The sequence below is a fragment of the Ruditapes philippinarum genome, unplaced genomic scaffold, assembly GCF_026571515.1.
Source record: "Ruditapes philippinarum isolate M1 unplaced genomic scaffold, ASM2657151v2 ctg1402_1_1_1_1, whole genome shotgun sequence".
Classification (NCBI taxonomy): domain Eukaryota; kingdom Metazoa; phylum Mollusca; class Bivalvia; order Venerida; family Veneridae; genus Ruditapes; species Ruditapes philippinarum.
The window spans coordinates 84,980-108,685 of record NW_026859924.1 but is presented as its reverse complement, the minus strand read 5'-3'; the positions used below and the strand labels follow the sequence as shown (position 1 = coordinate 108,685).

General features: G+C 31.7%; 1 protein-coding gene across 1 annotated transcript in view; it reads right to left on the bottom strand.

The window, feature by feature from the left end:
* Positions 1-1,281: 1,281 nt before the first annotated feature.
* The window catches only part of LOC132758296 (uncharacterized), a 28,402-nt gene continuing 5,977 nt past the window's right edge, over positions 1,282-23,706 (bottom strand). The window contains exons 5-20 of the mRNA XM_060749871.1: positions 23,470-23,668; positions 19,755-21,673; positions 16,280-16,613; positions 15,943-16,039; positions 15,273-15,526; positions 14,068-14,616; positions 13,830-13,951; positions 12,876-12,902; positions 10,222-10,268; positions 9,582-9,735; positions 8,905-9,065; positions 7,835-7,989; positions 6,203-6,395; positions 5,155-5,360; positions 4,211-4,327; positions 1,282-2,501 (exon numbers count right to left, since the gene is read on the bottom strand). Coding sequence (XP_060605854.1) covers positions 2,300-2,501; positions 4,211-4,327; positions 5,155-5,360; positions 6,203-6,395; positions 7,835-7,989; positions 8,905-9,065; positions 9,582-9,735; positions 10,222-10,268; positions 12,876-12,902; positions 13,830-13,951; positions 14,068-14,616; positions 15,273-15,526; positions 15,943-16,039; positions 16,280-16,613; positions 19,755-21,673; positions 23,470-23,668 — 4,736 coding nt within the window. The 3' untranslated portion in view covers positions 1,282-2,299. The remainder of the gene's footprint in view (positions 2,502-4,210; positions 4,328-5,154; positions 5,361-6,202; positions 6,396-7,834; positions 7,990-8,904; positions 9,066-9,581; positions 9,736-10,221; positions 10,269-12,875; positions 12,903-13,829; positions 13,952-14,067; positions 14,617-15,272; positions 15,527-15,942; positions 16,040-16,279; positions 16,614-19,754; positions 21,674-23,469; positions 23,669-23,706) is intronic.

The following is a 23,706-nucleotide window of genomic DNA, read 5'->3' as shown; positions in this document are numbered from 1 at the left end:
AGCATGGCAGAGTAAAAGAATCAGTTACTTGAGAAGCTCCATGACAAGGCAAACATAGTGCGTTTGCAACCAGCATGAATCAAGCCCAGCCTGTGCATCAGCATGGATCCTGACCAGCCTGTGCATCCGCACAGTCTGATCAGGATCCATACTATTCGCTTACAAATCTTATTTCAAGTAGGGAAACTGATAGCAAACAGCATGGATCCTAAACAGACTGGCACAGATGGGCAGGCTGGTCTGGATCCATGCTGGTCACAAACGCACTAAGTTGGTTTTGTCATGGCCCAGCTCATTAAATTTTTATAGCTTCATCAACATTGAAAGACAAACACACAAAATCACACAATTTTATATATAAAACATCACTTTTAGTGCTTTGATTTATAAAGGTAGAATGTCTTTAAGGTGACAAGTTCACCATATCATTTATTATATTTAAATATATATTTACCATATTAAACTGATGTATTTTTCCTATAAACATCATGTTAATTATTTTCGGACCAACAACAATAAGCAACATGCTAATTAATATTTACTAACTACCTTATTAAATAAAAACAGTGATCAAATAAAGCTGAATTTATACTATCTATGGATGGATGGACCACCTTAATTCTAATACAGAGATTCTCTACATAAATAAACAAATAAACTATCTCTGCACCATTGTAATAGAACTAATCTATATCCAATTACATTAATTATTTATATATTAATGAAATACAATTTACCCTATTTTTATTTCTATTACATGAATGTTTGAAGAAAAAAAATGATGCAGAGAATCACATGTTTAAACAAAGAAAACAACTTGAACTGGAAAATATCACAGAATATTTTATGGATGATATAATAAAGAATGAATGTGAATCAATAAACATGTATAATATATAAACAAGACAATTGCTGGGACGGAATCAGATCAATATGTAAGATCAAATATCATAAATGCTAAATAAACATTTTAGTACAATACTTCACTCTTATTTATACAATGGCCTTCAATTCTTTTATAGTCTAAAATGTATACATTTAATAATAAAAAAAATAATCTATCATCTTTATGGAAGTTTCCTGTAACTGTTTTTTCCCCAAAATAACAATAATTACTGAGGAAATGAAAATTTAGTAAGATCTTCTATAAGTATACATTAATAAAATAATTTACTTCTTTACTTGCTCACAAAATTTTGAGGAACTTTGGAAAATCAGTTTATAAATGAGTAACTATGAAAGTTCCAATAGCAACCTAACTTCGTCAGGCTATAAATACTAAATTCTTAAAACTTACAATCTATGATTTCAAATAAAATATGCTTGCTCTTAACATATAACAGTTACAAAATTTGCAATTTTCTACATTTTTTAAATATTTCATTTATGCAATTATAACATGTCAGTTAGAACAATTTTCCCGTAACAGTGTTGAAATATTTTCTGAACAAGAGACATTATATTAGTTGAACTAAATTCTTCAATACCTTATTGGCAATATTTAGCCTTTATACATCAATACATTGATAGCATGTGTATCAAAATAGAAACTGATTTTGTTATAAATCTTGTTATCTCAGCACATTATAATCATGATTTAAGTTATTCATTATCTTTCTATTTTTATATAAGATTAAAATTATAAATTTCTACACAATATAAATCTAAGCATGTATGAAGTTTAACACAAGAATAGATTCTTAAACAAATATAAGACTTTTACAGGAAACTCATTGCTTTTTACTTTCTGAGGAACCCTCAGTAATAATTTCAATTTTATCCCTAACAGTCTCAATCTAACCAAATTCACAAAAAAGTTTGGATGACACATATTTATGTATAAATAATAGTTTTATTAATTTATAAATAATGGTTTTATTTTTGTTTTTAAATACTTGAAACTTAGTTGAAAAACATTGAGGATCATCATATGGTAACAGCGAACGCCAGTAAGTAAGTAAGTAAGTATCATATGGTAACAAGAAAAACTTCCCCTTTATTAAGCCCCTCTTAATAAATTTAATGATTTAGCTCATTTTGAAATTCTAATGTTTATTTATTAATTCTTACAATCTTACAAAACTAAACTTGTGGAAACAATAGTGATGTACAGCATGTTTTGTGACTATACTGATTACACAGGGCATGTATTATAAGATCTTCGGTCTACAAAATCTTTGCAACATTTAAACAGTCAAAGAGCCAACTAAACTTAACAAAGGTTTTGTCTGTTTCAATTTTCTTCATTCTAAAACGTTTCATTGACACTTGATTGATTGTATAATTTGTTGTGAAGAGTTTACATTTCAATAGTGAAGGTTGGTCTTTCTTCTTTAATTTTGTCAATGTTTCTAACACTGGTACATCCGTACATGTGCACTGTTTGCAGACGGTGACAATGTTTGGCCAGTTTAATCAGCGACTGCTCGGTAACATCTGACAGGAAGTTGATCTTCAATGTTTCTAGTCTCTGACCACTAAAATTTGCTATCATAGACACACTGAAATAAAGAATATGTAGCTAGCCTATTATTTATTACTTAGTTAAAATATGAGCCCTACTGGTTGGGGACCAACAAACCCGGTCATTCATCAAACCTGGATGGCCCTGAAAATGCCGGATTTAGTTTTTTTTTACTTAAAGTGAATTAGTTGCTTATTATCAACAATTAATGCATGTTTCTTATATAAGAAAAGTAATTAAATTCATTATTTTTCTTTTGTAAACGATAATATTTTAATGTTTATTTCAAGAACATTGACACTGAAAATTTGGACATCAAGAGTGCAATACCTAACCTATTATACTAGCTATAATTGTTTAAAGAGTAAACAATAGAATATTCAAAACTTCAGCATTTACTGCTTAAATATTGTATATCATGTTAAAAATAAGAACTTAAACCACTCAAGCTTTTAACTGGATTAAATAGAGGTCATATGCATATCGGTATGGACACATGATACTGTAGTGTGGACAATTTAGGTAATTTTGATACCCTCTTTGACATAGTCAGAAATAAACAAACGGTACTGGTTTCCTAGCAGTTTCCGGCCACAAATCGCACTTTTTAACAAATAAAATAAAAATCAGTCTAGGGAGTGGTACAAAACTTTGACAGAACAAAGTTAGGTACCTGTCCAGCATTGCCACGTCTTTAATGTTGCACTTTCATTTTACTTTTTAATTTGAATATATGCCTGAAATGTAACACCTTTTTTCACCTTTATTCAAAAATTCATAGTAGTTTTCCGGACCTTTTTTTATTTTGAATATAATTCAGTACCCTAAAGCACTGTTAAGATGGTTTTATCAGACAAACAGAACTTCCCAACCTTATTCATGTTGTCTGCAAAAATATTTTCTGAAGAATTGATTTTCCTAAAATGGGGTCTTAGTTATTGTGCATGGATATTCAAACTAGAATTCCCCAGGTGTTGCTTATTTTTGAAAGTCGCATATTCTCTTATGTAACTTTAGATAACAGGCAAAACTTATGTAAATCGTTGTACTATTTTAAATGATGTTTAGCATAGAAAACAAATGTCTCTGTGATTGATGAAGTAATGTGGATGTCTTACCGGTAAAAATAGACTGTACTGGACGAAAATGATAAACGGCCGGAAAACTGCTAGGGGACGGAATCTGCTAGGAAACCAGTACTTTTAAATTCTCTAGCTTTAAAATTATGAAATGTATGGAAAAATGTTGAAAAAGTGTCAGGTTGATTGTCCCTGACCAGTATGCCCGATGATTTCAACAAACTCTACACATTCAACCACTGCAGATCAAGATCAACCCAACACATTCATGATCAAAATGTTTGTTATAATCAGTAAATACAATGGAAATTCCCCTGAATATAATAATGGTTTCATCCAAAATAAAACATGGACAAATCTATTTAGTGTGTTAAGGATTAACCAATAACGTCTAATTTAAAATCTGGACAGAGGTGATCCCTCAAAATTACATCAAAATGACATGAAAATTGCAGACTCGGTTTGATCGAGTCTTAACCAACATAATAAATAAGAATATGTTAAATTATGTGTCATTTATGAAAACTTTATCTATGACACCTTTACTTATAATAATACCTAAATTACATTAAGAGAATAAATGAGTATGTATCAATGGTACTTATTCATCTTTACAATAAAACTATCCTTAGCTAAATAAATATATTGAATAAATAATGTAACATACCTTCTATGTGTACAACTAGTTGAGCTGATATCTATATGCCTGAGATTGGAACATGTGTTAACTAATGCCCGAATACTTCCATCTGTTATATTTTTACATCCGCACAGATCTATGCTCCTGTAACAAAATATTATATTCAACATTCACTTATCTTCAAGCATTAAAAACCCAAATAATTATAGTTTTTTTTGCATCATCTTTTAAAACAATATTTATACTAATCTTGCAGGCAGTGGTAAACATAAACATACAAGGACCTTAGATAATGTAGGTAAACATAAGTTTTGGTCCATCCCGTTATATGTACACTGTGTAATATGCACATTTCATAAGGCCCAGAGGGTAGATTGCCTTTGTTGCAACTGTGTAGCCTCTTTAAATAAAGACTTTATTATTTATTATCATTATTATTATCATTGTTTCTGTGCTTAAATCATGTAAATACATCACATACAAATATACATTTTAATATGACCCCCATTTTTCCATATTGAACATAGAAGGATTGAAAATGTGCATAAGTATGCACATTGTCACTGTTGGGGATATATCATCTCTTAAATAAAACTTTATAATTACATACAAATGCATTTTAACTAAACAGTAAAGTGATAAAAAGTTGCGGTTTGACACTCATTATCTCAATCTACCATGTCTTATCAAGGCTAGATTTTGTGCTACCTTATTTAAATCCTATAAGTCCATTAATTAAGCCTTACAGTCTTATTATTTCTAAAAAAAATATGTTGACAATATGTTATGTTGTATTTGTTAGTATTTCAAACTTAAAACAAAATAACTAAATTCAGTTGTTTTTTTTTTTTCAAAATATTGGTAAAACTTGAAAACATTAAAATATATGGTATAAGAATCTATTTAATCAAAGACTTTGATATCCTATAAGCTTTTTTGCTATATTTACACAGCAGAATACAAAAACAGACCTAATATCAGTGAGGTAGGTGGAGATTTCTAGGATAGACACATCAGTAATGTTAGGACAGTTGGCCAGGGACAGATGTTTGAGCCTTGTACAATTCTTTACAATACGCCTCATACAGTTGTCCTTAATCTGTTTGCATCCGCGCAGGTCCAGCCATTCTACCCGACCTAAACTTGTAGATAGTTGTGATATACATGAATCTGTTAACTGAAACAAAAACAAACAATTAATGTCCATTCTTCTATGATGTAGGCATAAACCAAATATAGAATGATGGTGAATTACTCTAGGTGCTATATCATACCTAAAATATTTTATGCCAACTTTCTCCGACCTTTTGAGCAAAACAAATTCAAAAGTTTATCATTTAAGTTCTACTGCTAGAATTTTTGGCAAAGTAGGAATCATCTTTAGAAATAAAACATTGGTACCCAGAGAAGTTTTAAAATACTCTTAAAAAGAAAAAACTACTCATCACTGAGGGTCTCACAGTATTATATTGACTGATCAGTAAGCAAGCAATCATTTAAATCTTTAGGGCTGACTGGGAGGTCACTACATGTATAATGTGTGAAGTACTGTAAGCTATTTCTTATATCATACCATATTTTACCAGACCACAATGGTGAAGTTCAATGAAGAAACAAATCATATTGTTAATAAATTTTGTATTTAGAATATGTACTGAAAATTTTTGGAAATCAGATTGGAGACTTTGTAAAATCATCCTGGAGGTTATATACAACTAAATTTTAGCTATCCGATAAAATTGTTAAGACCAACCCGCTAGGTAAGGATTATATTGCAAACAACCGTTCACATACCACCATATAACCCGTCAGAAATATTTATTGTGAATTTATAATACAGCAAGCATAATTTTTTTTAGACAAAACACTGAGATTTCTTCATAAATTGACAACTGCTCATTCATGATTATCCAATGAAAAGCGACATTACAAATGTGCAGTATTATAAAGGTATAATATTACTGGTTACTATGTTTCCTAAAGTTACATCAATTAACTTGTGTCACTTTACTACTGTACCTTATAGCACTGTCCTAGGTTGAGTGTAATAAGGTTTATACAGTTATTGGCCACTGATCTGAGTCCTCTTGGAGATAGATTAAAACATCCAAACATCTCTAGGACCCGGAGGTGAACTCCATGCTTCTTCATGACTGTCTCAAGTCCATCATTACTGATTGCACTACATCCATTAATACATAAACTCTCCAGTCTGAAATATTTGTTACAAATGTTTCAAACTATCACACCATAACAGGATCTATATTTCTGAACTAACAAGTAGGAATGGGAAATGTCACTACCAATTTATAATTTAGCTTTCCTATTTGTAAATGCACATTAAACAATGAAAATCACAGTCAAGTTTCACTCAGAATTGTTAACAAAATGTGTATATTAGAAAATGCTGTTCCTGCTATATTTCATCATTATATGTTGTATATGTATACTAGTAGTACATTTACAACAGTATTACTTATGAAGGATCAGCTTTACACTACATATATACAGTAGAATCCCTACTAAAGACCACCTCGGATTTAAGACCACCCCGCTTTTAAGACCAGTTTTTAAAAGAACAGAATTTTCTGTTCTTTATGTCAATTATTACATGATCCAGAATTAAGACCACCTCACTTATCCACTTTTAAGACCACCAAACTCAGTCCCAATTCATTATTTTGTTCTTTATTTGACCTCACTATTGAGACCACTGATATTAAAATTAACACCTACCTAGATCTTAAATGTGTTGTTATGTTGTTATTATCTGCTTGATTGCTCTTAGGCATGACACTTGATTACACAAGGTGTCAAAAACTGTTATTTATGGGATATTTAATGAAAAAAGGTGAGAATGTTAATTTCATAGTGGTTTAATGTTGCTTTATGCACATTTGTTTTGTGAAGAAATAATGTCTGATATGATATGTGAATTATGTACATCATACAATAATTACTATTGAAATCAGAACAAAGAAAATTTGATATTAAATTTCTTCAGAAATATGTTTTCTTCCCATCAGATGTAACATTATAACATACTTTCATATTGTATTTGCAGGTTAAGATACATATTGTTTGTTCATACAAAATGACTAAAATAGGCCCTGGTCATAACGTGTGTAAGCAATGATAAGAATATCCACAATTAAGACCACCCCGCAATTAAGACCACTTTGGTCCAGTCCCGATGGTGGTCTTAATTGAGGTTTTTTACTGTATATACATGATATAAGGCTCTATATTTTGTCTACTGCTAATGTAAAAATATTGCCTGGATAATTATTATAACTCAAAAATATTTATTAAGGCCAAACTTTTAAATGTTGAATTTAATAAGTTACTAAAATAATTTATTTCAGATTGATTGTATAGGAAGCAATAAGCTTATGGACACAAATCTGTTCCTGGAACCTACCATTACTATGCAATGAGTGATTAATTTTGCTTAAAGAAACAAACATTTGCACCTGACATGGTTTTAAAACCCACCAGGCCAGCCTTCCCTAGATTACAAATATGATGCATTAGTACTTGTTAACTGTAAAATAAGTAGCACATGGCATTAAGATGATGTAAGAATAAGAATTACCGGTTACAACTATTAGATATGGCCATGAGCCCACTATCTGTCACACTACACCTTACCTGTTACAACTATTAGATATCGCCATGAGCCCACTATCTGTGAGACTACACCAGCTAGCATCAATGTGTGTCAGATTGTGACATCGTGCCGCGGCATGTAGTAATAAACTGTCACCATTTAAAGCTCCTCGACTACATCTTGCAATATTCAACTCCTGCAATCATTCAAAATCAAAACATAATACATGTGTTCTTCTTAAAGAAAGATTTCAAAATTTATAACTGTATAAAAACATATAACATTAAATTGACCAAAATAGGCGAATTGGTTGACAAACAGTTCTCATAAAAAAACTGATTGCACAAATGTACATGGATTTATCTGTAAGAAAAAGTTGTTAATAATGTAATAAAAGAAGACTGATTACAAACCATCAACCCATACAAGTTAAACTTTACAAATTTATTTTCATGCTCACTAAGCTGTATGAATTCAAACAAAGCTCATAACATACAATGTGTGAGAGCAGTAACATTTTTTTCTTCTTTTTTTCCAAGCCCTAAATATCTTTGAAGATGTTAGACAAATAAATTGGATGAATATAGTTAAAAGATAACCACACAAAATTTAACAAATTAATTTATACTTTCGACCACCCTGCTTAAGCAAAATAAAATGGAGACATTAGCAAAGTAAAGATAATGCTCACTATTAAAGGTAATGTAAAGACTAAATTATCTGAGTAAAAGAAACATAATTATAGGTCATGTGGTGATTTGAGCAAAGAAAACCATTTTTGTTCTGGGTCATAATAAAGACATTGAAAGTATTTTTTAAAATAGGCTTTTTAATAAATCTGACATGAAACATAAAGTTTTGCATTCACTACCTTAAGTCTAACCAACACTAATAAGGTTGTATGGAAACTCTCCAGGAAGGCCTAAGATGCCCCTCCATGAATTACTTTACATATGAGGGGATACATTTTAGGCACGAGAGGATACCTGTGAAAAAACATCTAACTTTTCATAAGCTTACTGGAAAGTTCCCTAACATGAATGAATCCAAAGTTCCTTATGGGACATCATCCAAAAGCAATGAGGGGCAACAGATTTGATTTTCACTTTACCTTGAGAGATTGAGAACATTCCCTGAAGAGATCCCTCAGAGCCCTAGCTGTGACTCTCTCACCTTGACACTGTATGAGGGCTAGACTGACCGGGTGTCGTTTAGCAATCTCCTCCAAACAACTATCATCTATATCATTCTTCTTTATAGTAATGTACTTCCCTAAAACATGCATAAATTATGTCATTATAGTTATGTGCTTTTCTAAAACATTAATAAATTACTTCAAAACACTAAACAACTGAAGTACTCCATAAAAGTTGAACTGATGGTTCACATGTTCAATAACTTATGAAGTAAGATGTTGTTATTTTGTGTGAAGGCATGGTGTAAATTTTGAACCTATAGCCAGTCTTTCAAATGATGTGTTGAGAGCCAATGCAACTGGTTTATGTGTTACTTACAGAAATATAGGTTTGTACTAGTGTAGAACACTTGTATGTCATAAAACAAACATTGAAACAATTGTTATAACAATTATATTTACATTAGGAAATTCTGAAAATTCCTCATTAGGCCTACATAAGGCAAATTGACAATTCATAGCAAAAGGAGTTGAGAGATGCACTTAAAGTTACTTGAACATCAAACATTTAAGTTATCAGTATGTTAAATATAAGCATGTCAAAGTGAAAAAATTATTTAAACTTTCATCCATGCCTACTCTTTAGAACTTACATAAACTTTCATCCATGGCAACTCTATAGTACTGTTGACAAACTTGAGCACATTTGGTCAATGATGATTGGTCGAGATATGAGAAAACATGTATGAGAATCTCATCTGGTAAACACTGCCACCTGGATACAGTTCCTGCCTGTATACGGGGTGTCTGAAAATATATCAGGTGTAATCAACCAATTGATACCATAGCGTAATATGCAAGATGAAAAAATAATGCAATATACATGTAGCAGGTGAAATTAACCAGTTTATATCATACTGTAATGTATTTAAATAAACAGACTACAAGCATTGTTAATCAAAGACATCAACATTTATATCAGAATTAACTAAGTAAATATTTCATTAATCAGGAAATACTTGCTATGTTTTAAGACTTTGTTGGTCAACCTTTTTGATAGATTTTTAATACAATGTACTGATGGGACATTATATGCACACAATTCACATGTTTATTATTTGACAATAAAGTATGTTTAAATCGAAAAGAAAAGAAAAAATAATGACCATATCATGACTAATTGATAATTTCTATAAATATTTGTCTTAACAACTATTTTATTAAATAAAATTAACTAGAAAATCTTTGTAGAAACTACTCTTAACAGATCTGTCATGTGTTTATCATACTTACCATTTCAATATATTTATCATATGTTGATCTGGGAGATGCCATGTGCTCTGTAAATATATGTTAAAATATAACATCATCAACACTTTATGTATTAAACAGTAAAAGTGTATTTAAACTTTTAACAAGAGTAAAATATATAAAGTGAGAGTACAATTATGTTTATGCATTCAATTCCTTTCAATCCATGATACAAAATGTCACATTTTCTTCAAAAAACCTTTTCATCAAGAAGAGGAAAGATTAAAAGAAAGCTGGGTGTACCATAAGTAAGTGTGTAGTATCAAACAAAGCTTATTTCTTTGAGATTAAAGAATAAAACATTAAAGGCATTAGATTAGTCTGATTTTATATTCCAGGGGTAAAAGTTTACAAACTTAAAATTGGAGACCAATCTACAAACAAAACATTGTCATTGGTCAATTCTAAATCAATATTCAGAATCCACCAATCATATCACAGAGTTTGAGACTAGTTTACAATCTCAAGTTTACCTTTAACCCTCAGTACAAGCTCTCTACATAGATCAACACACAAATACCAAAGACAACAAATATCTACATGGCAGGCAAGCTGTGATAGAAATTTGCAGGTAGTGCAACATTTAATGCATTTTAAAAGTGTATCTACTTTGACAAGTCTAAAGTCATGCTGATATAGTACAGATATTATGTGACAACAACTCTTTTAAGCTCAGATTATCTAAAGACACCAAAGATTCCTCCATATGTCGTTTTGGACATAAATTAGTACATTGGTAGAACAGCAAGCCTCCAGTAAGTCAGCAGGATATCTTAATTACTTGGAACAATTCAGTATTGAAAAAGAAAATGAAAGGTCATGTAACAATGAAAGGTCATGTGGTCTGAGTACACCTAAATAAGATCCTTTCCTTGTGTCACATGACTTGACATTGTTACAGTAAACTCTTCAAAACTACCACTTAGCTGATTATATCAGATATTCCATTAAATGTTAAACTTTTCGTCAGTAAACTAATATGAAAGAAATCTTGAGAGCCGTAACATATTTTCCTTTTCTTTTTTCAAGATGTAATTTTTCAAAAACAATGGTCAATTAACTGTCACTTAAAAATTATTCTTATACATGTATTTGTTTTTAGAGTTTCTTACAAAACCTTTTTTTCAGGAAAAGACTTTTAGCCCATTTTCAAGATTAAATGCGCAACAGTTTTATTTTTGTTATGAAGATAAACCCATCAAGTTTTACATCCCCTTATTATCATATTTCATAGCATAAAACAAGACATATGTTAGTATAGGAGAGAAAAATAGGTTAACAAAATGAAAGTATAGAAAGTCTGTTAGGCAAAGCCCTGGTTTAATATTGATATATTGAGTCAAAATCAAATAACAAATTAATCTCCAAATAATTGAAATCAGTGGTAACCACAGAGTCTTGTATGTCCTGGTATTTAGGTTCAAGCTCATGAGAAAATAGATGATATAGTTGTATATGAAGATAACTGAATAATTGCTATGTTATGTTCTGTTATATCAGAAACAGTGTTCAAATCGGCATGTAAATATGAGGCTGTGGAAATAAAGGTTTAATTCATATTTTATTATTACCTGATACCTTATATAAATGTAATTTGTTATTATTTACTGTTTTCTGAAATTCTAAAAACGTCAACGTTCGCGAACTGTTGACAGGTCAATAGTTTCGACTGTTTCCCTCTCGTGCTGTGACGTCATTGACGTCATATAGGATTCCCATTTGAAGCGTCCATCGATCTTGATCATGAACCAGACGTGACGTGACATAGTTAAAATATTAAGTTTAATTATTAACATACGTGCAAAACTATTTTCTTGTTCCTTTTTTTCTGCAAATACTGTTAAAACAGTAGTTGATCAGGTAATAAAACAGTTATTTCATGCGTGATTTGGGAACAGTCAAACAGTTGTCCCTCGGTGTCGGGGATAGTGTTTTGAACAGTTCAAAACACTACCCCCTCCACCTCGGGCCAACAGTTTGACTGTTCCCAAATCACATATGAAATAACTGTATACTGATTGCTATCGGATCAAACTAACAAAACACAATGAAATTTTACAAAATTAACATTTAAATTTTATATAAAGCATACATGTAGCTTGTAAACAGACATATTTCTTGTGAACAGACATACATGTATATTGTGAACACAACAACTTTGAACACTAAAATACATGTGTGAAAACAAGAAATTTGTCCAAAAACAATTTTTCATTTTCATTTCTATTTACATAACTTATGTTAAAACAAAACTTCTAAGACACAACATATTCAGTCCAAAATGAAACCTTTACTAGCTTTGACTGTATTATTTCAAATTTTATTTCAATATGAAAGTTACATGGTAGTAGTTAAATTAGTTAGCTTTTTTGTTGTACATGTACATATCAACAAAACACCTCTACATGAAACTAATATAAACTTTATAGAAGAAGTATTAAGCACACTCTGTATATACATGTAGTATGGTGAGATAGAAGAAATTGCAGATAACTTGTGCGATCATAATGTGATATAAAAAAAGTTAAAAAACTTTGACAATAATTTTTGACTTTAACTCAATACATCAATATAAAAACCAAGGGAGAGAATGCAACAAATAAAACATGGGGGGTATTTATATAAAGATGATATACCCGGGTCAGCTGACTCTGGTGATTTAACTGAAATTTGGTGTAATGACGACTCGATTACATGAGTTGTTACAAACATTTAAAGCAAACATGCACATAAACTACATGTAGTACATGATGTCTTAACATAACATAATATATAATGAATAGTTCCATTTTGATGTTCATAAGTACATAAACTTAGTCTTATTTTTGTATTATAACACTGAAAAGAGTTATAGCTCTAATGAAAATCTGAAAAAAAAAATCTTCAACTCTTAAGAGTTTAAGAATATATTTATAACTGAATTTTAAAAGTATTTCAAATGAAAAAAAAAAGATTCTTCAACTATACTTCATTTTTTAAATTGCATATTTACTCTGTTTAAACTGCATATTTTACCCTTTATCTGTGTGCATGTATTTCAACTTAATAACCTTGGTACATGTACCTATATATAGTATGTGGACTTCAGACTTATCTAAGATATTTTATAAACATTCTTACAAGTAAATGGTTTGTTGTTTCCAAGTATCTTATAAAAATAGTTTTAGATAAATATCATATATACTTTTACAAAAGATAAACATTAGAAACACATAAAAAGGATACTAGCAAAAACATGCAACACATCTTACATTGGAGAACAGAACAAAGTACATGAAAAACAATTTCTAATTAGTTTAATTTGGAAATATATAAAACTTCAAGAATAGCTATAATAATGTGACATTTAAACTTGTATCACTCTGGTCATGTTGTTTAATTGTACACTTTTGTATGACTTTACCAAAAAATATATTAGGTCTATCACTTATGCTTTATTTTCAGAAGTGGTTGTGTGTTTTTTAAAATAAATCCTCATGTTAAGATATTTTAACTCAAGGAAGATTATAACTTCTCCATATTTAATTAAGAAATATTAACTTTATAATTTACTGTTAATGTAGAATGGTAATAATTTTGTAAAAATTTACCTGACAGTCTGTCCATCGCACTTGGTTTTGGAAGGCGATGCTCCACCATTTCATTAATTAGTTCAAGTTCAAGGTCAAGGCCAAGGTCATCATTCTTCTTTGTTTTCTTTTTCTGGAATTTCCTGGAATGTAACACATGTATATATTTAAAAAGGAACTGAAGTAGCAAATAATGAAATTTTGTTTCTATTTTAGTTTTCTTTTACTTTGATCAAGTAACTTTACAAAAATAATTTACCTTTTGCGTGATTCTGAAGAAGATGGCATAACTTTTTTGCTTTCTGTTGTGTCACCTTGTGGGGGTCTTTGTTCTAAAGTGTCATCACATCTTGCCAAAAGATCATCAACATCACCAAAAGCTTTGTTTTCATCATTGCTGACAGAAGCTTGCATGTCATTACTCCCAATGTGAGCCTGTGATAGGTTAGCTAGCAGTCTGTGTCCTTCACTGACTTCAGACACATCAATGTTAACAGATGCTTGCAGATCACTATAAGCAGTGCGTGACTTGGGAGCACTACTTGGTCTTGCCAGCTTGTCTCTACTTTTACTAGGTGAATTGACTCTAGCATCTTGATATAAAGATGCTTGCATGTCAGTATCAACAGATGCTTGTACATCACTGCTTAGAACTCGAGATTTTGGGGCACTACCAGGTCTTCTTTTCTGTCCAATGATACTTGTACTTGGTGAGTTCCTCCCACCTGATGCTCTTACATCAAGACTGCTATTAAACCTGGATTTTGGGGCACTTGTAGGTCTTGCTTTAGTAATTTCAGAACTTGATCTGAAAAAACAAGTATAATAAACTTATATTAAAATAATATATTAAACAGTATTCTTTCAGATTTCTGTATATTTTTATGAAAAAAAGTTTTGTTCAAATGAGTAAAAATGTTTTCAAATGTACAAATAATGTGATTTAATCTAACTACATGTATCTACAAATGTTGCCTTAAACTCAAAATATACTGCATAAGAATTCTCTTAGTCCATCATTGACAGGGCAGAATATTGCAAATTCCATCATATTTTGCAAAATACAATCGATACGGTTTTCTAAAGGTCCCAGTGGTTCAAGTCCCGGTCAGGCTACACGTTTTTACGCACCCTGCGACATTTCTTAAACAAGAAAGTTTGATTTCTTGAACATTTATATTTTTTGTAATTTTAAGCCAAGCTATTTACATGACAGCTATTGTCATTTCCATTAAACAATTTAAGATCTTAAATATGTTTTTATTAATAAAATGATATGCTTAAGATATACTAAGTATACACTGACATAGCTATTTTGTACCAAATCAGAAAATCTGTTGAAGACTAAATATAACATGTCTAAATGGAAAATTGAGATAAACAAAAACAATTTCGCTGTTAAACATAAAGTAAACCTACTTTGGGCAGTCTGTTTTTACTGAACTCTAGTGTTAAATAGTTTACCTTAAACTAGAGCTTGTATTCAGTTCTCCCTGATTGTATGATGACCATGCTGTACTGGAACGACTCCATTTCCTCTGGTACCCAGCTTCCTCTATAGATTGTCTTACTCTTGACTTTACTGGTTTCCCTCTTGCTGAAGTAGGTTTCTTTTTAGATTTTTGAGGTTTTGGTTGGTTAATGAGCTGCATAAGGAATGGCTGGTTCTCCTCCACATCATCTTCTACAACTTCAGCTGGTTCCTGCACTTCTTCCTGCTTAATACAGCAAATTGATAGAAGACAAATCATAGAAGATAAAATCTTTTGAAAAATTTAATTTACAGATCAAAGGTAAGTTGTAAGTATGATAGGTTTCTAATCATGAAATTTGGCTTAAATTTCATTTGTTTGGATTATACACTGTGGAAATGCACAGAGGTAAATTATCACTAATTTGTGCTTCAAAAATAAATCTTAAAAGGGCAATATTGATGACATGTCTGGGATTCATAATTAATAGCAAAAGCTGTTTTGTGCCTTAACAGGCAGATAGACCCTAATTATAAATATCCATTTCCTCTGAAATGTTAACATCAAGTTCTGGAAGGGCAATTATTTTACTATCATGTACTCGTAATTAATATGAAATAGCATGCTTCATAACACATTAGAAATCATGTAACATTGTTTACCTGTATTTCTACAGCTGGATCAAACAGGTGTTTCCATTCCTCCCTGTCTTGTTCCGGTATCTCTGACTCACGATCAACACTCACAATTTCTAGACCCCTGTAATATATTGAACAATAATCATCTTGGTTTTCCCCATTAAAGTTTAAAGTTGTCTTCTCTAAAGCCAGTGTTATGTTTAATACTTTATAATTTTCATGCCACACTCACTGTCTTGCAATACACGACTAAAAATCTACAAACAATTTTTTAAATAAAAAAAGAAAACTACAATTGTTCCCGTCTTCATCAATTTAGAATATGTATATATTTCAGAATGATGTAAAAATGTTTGAATACCTTGTGCTGTCTGTTGCCTTAGTTTCTATATAAGCTTGTGGATCAACTTTTTCTTCAGAATATTCATAACTCACAGGTGAACCATTATGTTTCCATAGTGATGGGCTCTCATCTAAATAATTATTCTCTGCCCTGATTGGTTGTTGCCATGAAAACTGCTCATCTGTTTCATTAGATTCCTCATGGATAACAGCTGGTCCCCATGCATTCACTGATGCTTTCACTTCAGACAAGGAACCAGGCTTCTGTTTAATTGGCTGATTTTCTTGGACTTCAGGTTTATAATCTGGTTTGGTGTCAGAGAGGATACTGTCATCCTCATCACTACTGTTGCCTAGGTAACGGTTAATGATTAGAGATAAAAGAAGGAAGCATGCTGGGATATAAAACTGGCAGTAAATATTTAATATTAAAGAGGTGTAAAACATAAAATGAGGGCAGTGTCAACACAGCAAACTTGATTACCCTGTGAAATAGATAAATCAAAATATTAATATATAATTATGAAGATTATATTAGAAAACCAAAAAAAAAAACAGACTGTACTTCATGGATATGTGGAAACAAAAACAAAAGACTGACTAGAAATTCATTATCTTTGAGAAATTTAAAGTAAAGCCTTTTGAAGACTTTTATAACAACACAAGTGCTTTAAGCATGAATGCCTTTGAAATGATAGAATAAAGAATCTTTTTAAGAAAGGATCACTAGAAAGCATTTTAAATGAGGAAAACAAGTTTTTAGTGGTTGTTTTTTGTTGTTATTTTTAATTTTTCATATCACAGTTAAATATATAACACTTATATAACAAATATATAACAGTTATTTCAGTTCCTTTATAAAGAAAAGAAACAAATGAAAATTGAGAAAAAAAATTCTTCACACTTTTGTGAAATGATTAGAGTCTGGAATGTGATACAAACAAAAACAAGAGGGTCATGATGGCCCTGAGGTCACTCACCTGTATATAGGCCCCCGGAGCGGGGCCAGTTTAAACCCAGGGCTTTTATTTGAACAAACTTGGAAGACACCCATTAGAAGATGTTTCATGATGTTAAGTTTTTACTACACACATATAATGAAAAACAATGACCTTCTCCCCCCACCCCCCCCCCCCCCACGGCAGGGTCAATTTTAACCCAAGGGCTTTTATTTGAACAAACTTGGTAGACACCCATAAGATGTTTCATGCTAAACATCTAAACGCTAGCTCATTGTGTTTTTTAAAAAAAGATTTTTAAGTTTTTACTAAACACATATAGTTAAAAACAATGACACCCCTGGGGCGAGGCCAATTTTGACCCCAGGGCTTTTATTTGAACAAACTTTGTAGACACTCACTAGAAGATGTTTCATGCTTAATATCTAAACTCTAGCTATTTGGGTTTTTCAAAGAAGATTTTTTAAGTTTTCGCTATACACATATATATAAGGAAAATCAATGACCCCCAGGGCAGGGCCAATTTTGACCCAAGGGCTATTATTTGAACAAACTTGGTAGACACCCATTAGAACATATTTCATGCTAAATATCTAAGCTCTAGCTCTTTGAGTTCTTTAAATGAAGATTTTTTAAGTCTTTACTATATGCATATAGGGAAAATCAATGACCCCTGGGGCGGGGCCAATTTTGACCCCAGGGCTTTTATTTGAACAAACTTGGTAGACACTCACTAGAAGATGTTTCATGCTAAATATCTTAGCTCTAGCTCTTTGGGTTCTTTAAAAGAAGATTTTTTAAGTTTTTACTAAATGCATATAGGGAAAATCAATGACCCCCTGGGGCGGGGCAAATTTTGACCCCAGGGCTTTTATTTGATCAAACTTGGTAGACACTCACTAGAAGATGTTTCATGCCAAATATCTAAGCTCTAGCTCTTTGGGTTCTTTAAAAGAAGATATTTAAAGTTTTTTATTTCGGTTGCCATGGCAACCAGAGTTCTGCATGGAATTAAATTCTTTGAACAAATTTTTAAAGGTGACCACCAAAGGAACATTCCTGTGAAGTTTGGATCAAATTGGCTTAGTGGTTTATGAGGAGATGTCATTTAAAGTAAAAGTTTACGACCGGATGGATGCCGGACGGACACCGGACGAAAAGCGATCACAAAAGCTCACCCTGTCACTTTGTGACAGGTGAGCTAAAAATCAAGCTAAAAGCTTTGATGAGGTACATGTATAATATGATGAGATATAAAATATATTATATATAAAATATTGGGTTATATTATAACAAGTCAAGTGTTATAGAAACTGAGACATTGTTACTGGGAATCTTCCTCACTAGTCTCTGTGAATAAAAAACAAACATAGGAAATATATTAGTCAAACTGCCAGTTAATATAATACACAACAATATAATAATCATGTTATAATCATTTGATATTAAATATATAACTAAATATATAAACAAAGATAATAAAATCAATATAATACAGCTCCAAGATAAAATTCATATTTAAAAGTACATTCCAATAATTTCAGTACCACTACCTTAAGAATTACATGATATTGTACACATATAATTGTGTAACTTAAATACAGTATGCTCCAATGTGAATTCTTATTTAAAGGGACTCCACTGAGGTTTTTTTGACATGATGGGACTGAAAATATTTTTTCAAGATAAATGTACCATTTGATGTAGATTTAGACCACTAACTTTTGTGCAAAATATCAGATCATTGGCGCACTTTGTTTTTCAAAAATTATTATTCAAATTGTAAAAAAAGGACCCAAAATGAAAAGCGTTTAAACGCTTTTCACTCAAATCGGGCTCAGAAAAGCATAAATATACGATTTTCTATTTATTTCAAAGTATATTTCTTTACTACCTTTGCATTAATTTCTGTTTAAAGTGCCCCAGCTCATTTATGTAAGTAATTCAAATGTCATGTTTTTAGGCTTTTAAACCTCAGTGGAGTCCCTTTAAAAAATACATTTCAACAAATCCAGTACTTCAAGAGATACATGATATTTAGTTGATTAACATACAACAGCCCTATCTACAGGCTGACAATAAATTACTATCAACATCAAAACATGTACCTTAAAAATAAAGCAATCTTAAAACTTATGACCTATGAATCTAGGGCTTTTAACATGATTATTGCAAAACAATCATAAATGTTTAACATGTAATTTAAGGGTTGCTGGAAGTCTCAGTTCAAACCATGTCTGAGGCAAGCCATTGTTTCCATGAGCAAGAAACTTTACATGTATTGCTTGGTACTAATTGGTTCGAGAAATGAATTTGAGTGTTTCAAAAAGCTTATATCTCCCAACAAAATCAAATTAAAATATTTGTGTAAACTAATTTATAACATTGTAAAATTCACTATCATTCAATGCTAGCAGTTATAATAAGTTTCATTCCTTTTCCACAAGTATAGGTTGGACAAACATTTTACTTGTTGCTTTTTAAAAACACTATCGTACGTACAATTTCACAGATTTACATAAATATTGCTCCTACCTGCTAGATTAAGCAGTGGTACCATTCTGTTTGCCCTACTTGAGTTCCTACTTTCCCTGCTCTCCTCATATCCAAATACCTCTACATCAATAGCACCATGCCCTCTCTTTCTCCTCCTTTCTTTTCTTCTCTCTGCTTTCTGACGGTCTCTTTCTTCAGCAGCTTCTTTATCAACTTCAACAATGTTATCTCCTTTTTCAGTTACATTATGAGCATTGTCAAAGTTTTGTGACACAACCTGAGACATATCTGTAGAATAATCCATTGAATTTGCTGGTAACTTCAATTTTAGCTCATTATGTGATACTGGAAGGGCGGAGCTAAAGTTAGGAAGAGGCGGAGGCTCAAATAAAACATCCTCCTCAAAGTTATCATTACTCTTGTGTTTATAAAGGTGTTTGTCATTTTCAGTATCAATTTCAGACTGTTTTTGATTAAACATTGCAATTTTAGCTTGAACTTCACCTTCCATCGGTGTTTCATATGTTTTTGGGTTATAATCTTCATCACTTCTGTGCCTGTCTTTAATGTCTTGCTTGGAAAATCTAACATCTATTTCAATATCTTTATTATTACTGGTTAAACCCTTACTATTAAAACCAAAATTAACAACATCGTGATGTGTTCTACTTTCAAAGTTCTTTTTGTTTTTGCTTTCAACAGTGCCTTGAAACATATCAATATCATTATTGAATCCAGGCTCTTCAGATTTCCCCTCATTATCATGCCATGATTTGGACTTACTAAAATGTGATTTCATATAACCCTTTAAGACTGGGTCAGAAATTGACGCACAAATATCATTCACAACTTCTTCCTCAATTTTCTGAGTCTGTAATTCTAAATCAGGGTCATCACTTGAAGGCCTTCCGCTATCTCTGCCTTCTGATTTTATTGGAGAAACTTTCTTACTTTCATACACTTCTATGTTTTCTTCTTTTTCTGATTTTATGCCATCAAGATCTAGAGAAAATGGCTTCTCATCTACCTCCTGTACATAATCAACTTCATTTGTATTGGGTGCCAACATATTAATTTCTTTCACTTCAGGATTTTTAATTCTTATTTCATCTGTTTCAGCAATTTCATTTTTGTCTACAGGTTTCATACGTATTTTGCCATCCCTATTTTTGCTTACCAGCATGGGCTCAACACCAATTATCATTTCCCCACACTGTGTACACCAGGACATATATTCTTTATTTAGACCTCCACAATCTGGACAAACAATCAGAACTTTTCCTTTCTTTCCTCCGTGTTTTTTATCCTCACCAATCTGTTTTTTATCTTTGTTTGAATATTTTACATGTGAAACATCTATACCAAGTTCATTGAGACGTTCAGTAAGTCCACCAGCATGCAGTGTAGCATCTGTATTAGCCATGCTATTAACTAAAGTTTCATTGTCAAATTCATTTCTTTCATTTTCAAAGTCATTTCTGTTGTCTTCAAATTCAAAACTTTTCATAACTGGGGCTTTTACTGTCATTTTGATCTCTTCTACAAAACTTTTGATCACTGGGGCTTTTACTGTCATTTTGTTCTCTTCATTTTCAGAAAAGTCAACAAACCCATGAACAACTGGTACAAAATCACCACTAGTTTTAGTATTTTTGTCCTGACTTCCAGAATTTAACACTTTCAGATCACGTTCTTCATGAACATTGCTCAACACATCATCAATAACAGTATTTTCAACTTGTCCAGCTTCATTATCAGTCTCTATTGAGGCTTTTAAATCATCTTCATCTTCAACCGTAGGTAAATTCGCCTCAGATTTTATCCCAGAGACCTTTGATGATGATGAGAAGATATTTTCCAGGGAAGAGAAGTATCTATCAAGCGAAGCCTTTGCAAACTTCTTCTGTCTTTCAATAATCTGCTCTTCAGAAAGTTTGTCTCCCTCATACTGTTGCCTCCTTAAAACAGGAAATTCATATTTTATATCAAGTTAATGTACCAGGATAATATCATCAACCTCTTGTTTCAATTGCTTGCAATGACAATGATTTCAAAAGCTACCAGTCTCTCACAATGATAACATTATGTAAAGTCAAATTATTATCTCAGTTACAAATACATCAAATCAATGCATGTAGAGACTTAACTATGGCTAAATGTTTTCACCTGACCTAAGCGTGAACATGATCTTTGACCTGGAGACCTGTTACACATAAAGACACCACATCTCATGGTGGTGAACATTTGCATCAAGTAAAACTCAATGTATGCATGAAGAAATTATGTCTAAACAAAGTCTTAACATTTAATTATCTCTGGTGACCTTGAGTATATTGACCTGGATTATGTGGGTAACACTCTGTCTCATAATTGTCAAAACTTGTGATATAAACTCCTCTCTATAACACTGTATTTAAATAGTCCATACACATATTTTTAATAATTTTTATCTGACAATTGACCTTTATGTGTGAACTTGAACTTGGCCACAGGGACCAGATAATACACCACACATCTCTGCTACACAATGATGAACATTTGTGCCAAGTCATAATAAACTTTGCAATGAATGTAGATATTCTGCTCCAGAGAAGCACTTTCCATTTGCCTATAAGGGTGACTTTTTGACCTAGCGACCTGGTTAATGTTCAGAATACTACATCTCATTGTGATACTAATCTGATTTGATGATGTTTAAATCCATAGAAGATTTTGTTTGTTTGTTTGTTTCATTTTACGCCTTTTTCAACAGTATTTGTCATATAGGCGGGTAGTTACCTAACCATCGTTCCTGGAGAGTTACACCAGTACTAGACTACCTTCCTCCGCGCTAAACTACCAAAGCATCTCCTGGGGATCGAACCCATAGAAGATACACTACTTACAAAATATGGACATTTACTATTTTGCAGTGTCCTTGACCTTGCATATATTGACCTGGATTATGCTGGTACATTTATTCTCATGATTGTGAACATTTATAACATAATCCCTTAATTTAAGACAACTACAATTATGGCCCATACAGACATCTTTTATTTTTTAAGCTGATATTTGACTTGCATATGTGACCTTGACATTGGCAACTAGGACCCAATATTTGCCTCACAATGCAGACCTTATGTCCTTCTATAGCAAGGGCTGTTTAAGAAAATATCTTTAAAATAATGCAGTTTTCCCACTAAGTTTTTCTTCCCTTTGCAAAAATATCATCTTAATTTTCCCCTTTTCCCCCAAATTTAACTTATACAGAAGCAAGATATTCTTGTCTGTGTTGGCAGTTGGTGTTGGATTCTTTTTCTTATATTTAACATATAAATAAATTTTGCAAACATTTTTGCATTTAGCACTTTTTCTAAAAGAATATAATATGAATTTACAACTTCATTCATTACGGCAAAATGACATCATCCTAACAATACCATTCATTTATTAAAGGCCTGCAAGAATGATATCATTCAAAGAACATGACTTGTCTCATATAGGGGGTGTGAAATAGGTTTATCTTTTCATATTCATATTTTTACTTGACCTTTGTTAACCCAGACCAATAATATGACCTGTTTTTCAAACGGTATATATCAAGAGCTATCTAGGACAGTGTGCTCAACTATTCTCAGTGCTTTATAGTAAAATAAGAGCCTTGATAATTTAAAAAGTAACTGTAACTTCATAGCATGAAAGCTTGTTTTAAAGGTATTTTGTTCAGAAGAAAATTTGTGTCATACCTTGAATAAGCAAGAAATATGCCTACCTTTGTTCATGGTGTTGTCTAATTCCATCTATATGGCGTTTAGCATCCTGAGCTTTCCTAGGTGTTATATCTTTACTGAGATGAGCACGCCTTGGGGACGGACCTCCCTCCTTCTTTTTTGCAGGTGGGTGGGGTATAAACTTATCTTCATCCACTATTTGACTTACTGATGTAAATGTTGACTCTTCTACCATAGTTGCTAATTAAATAAAGACACATGTAATGTAACTGTAATGT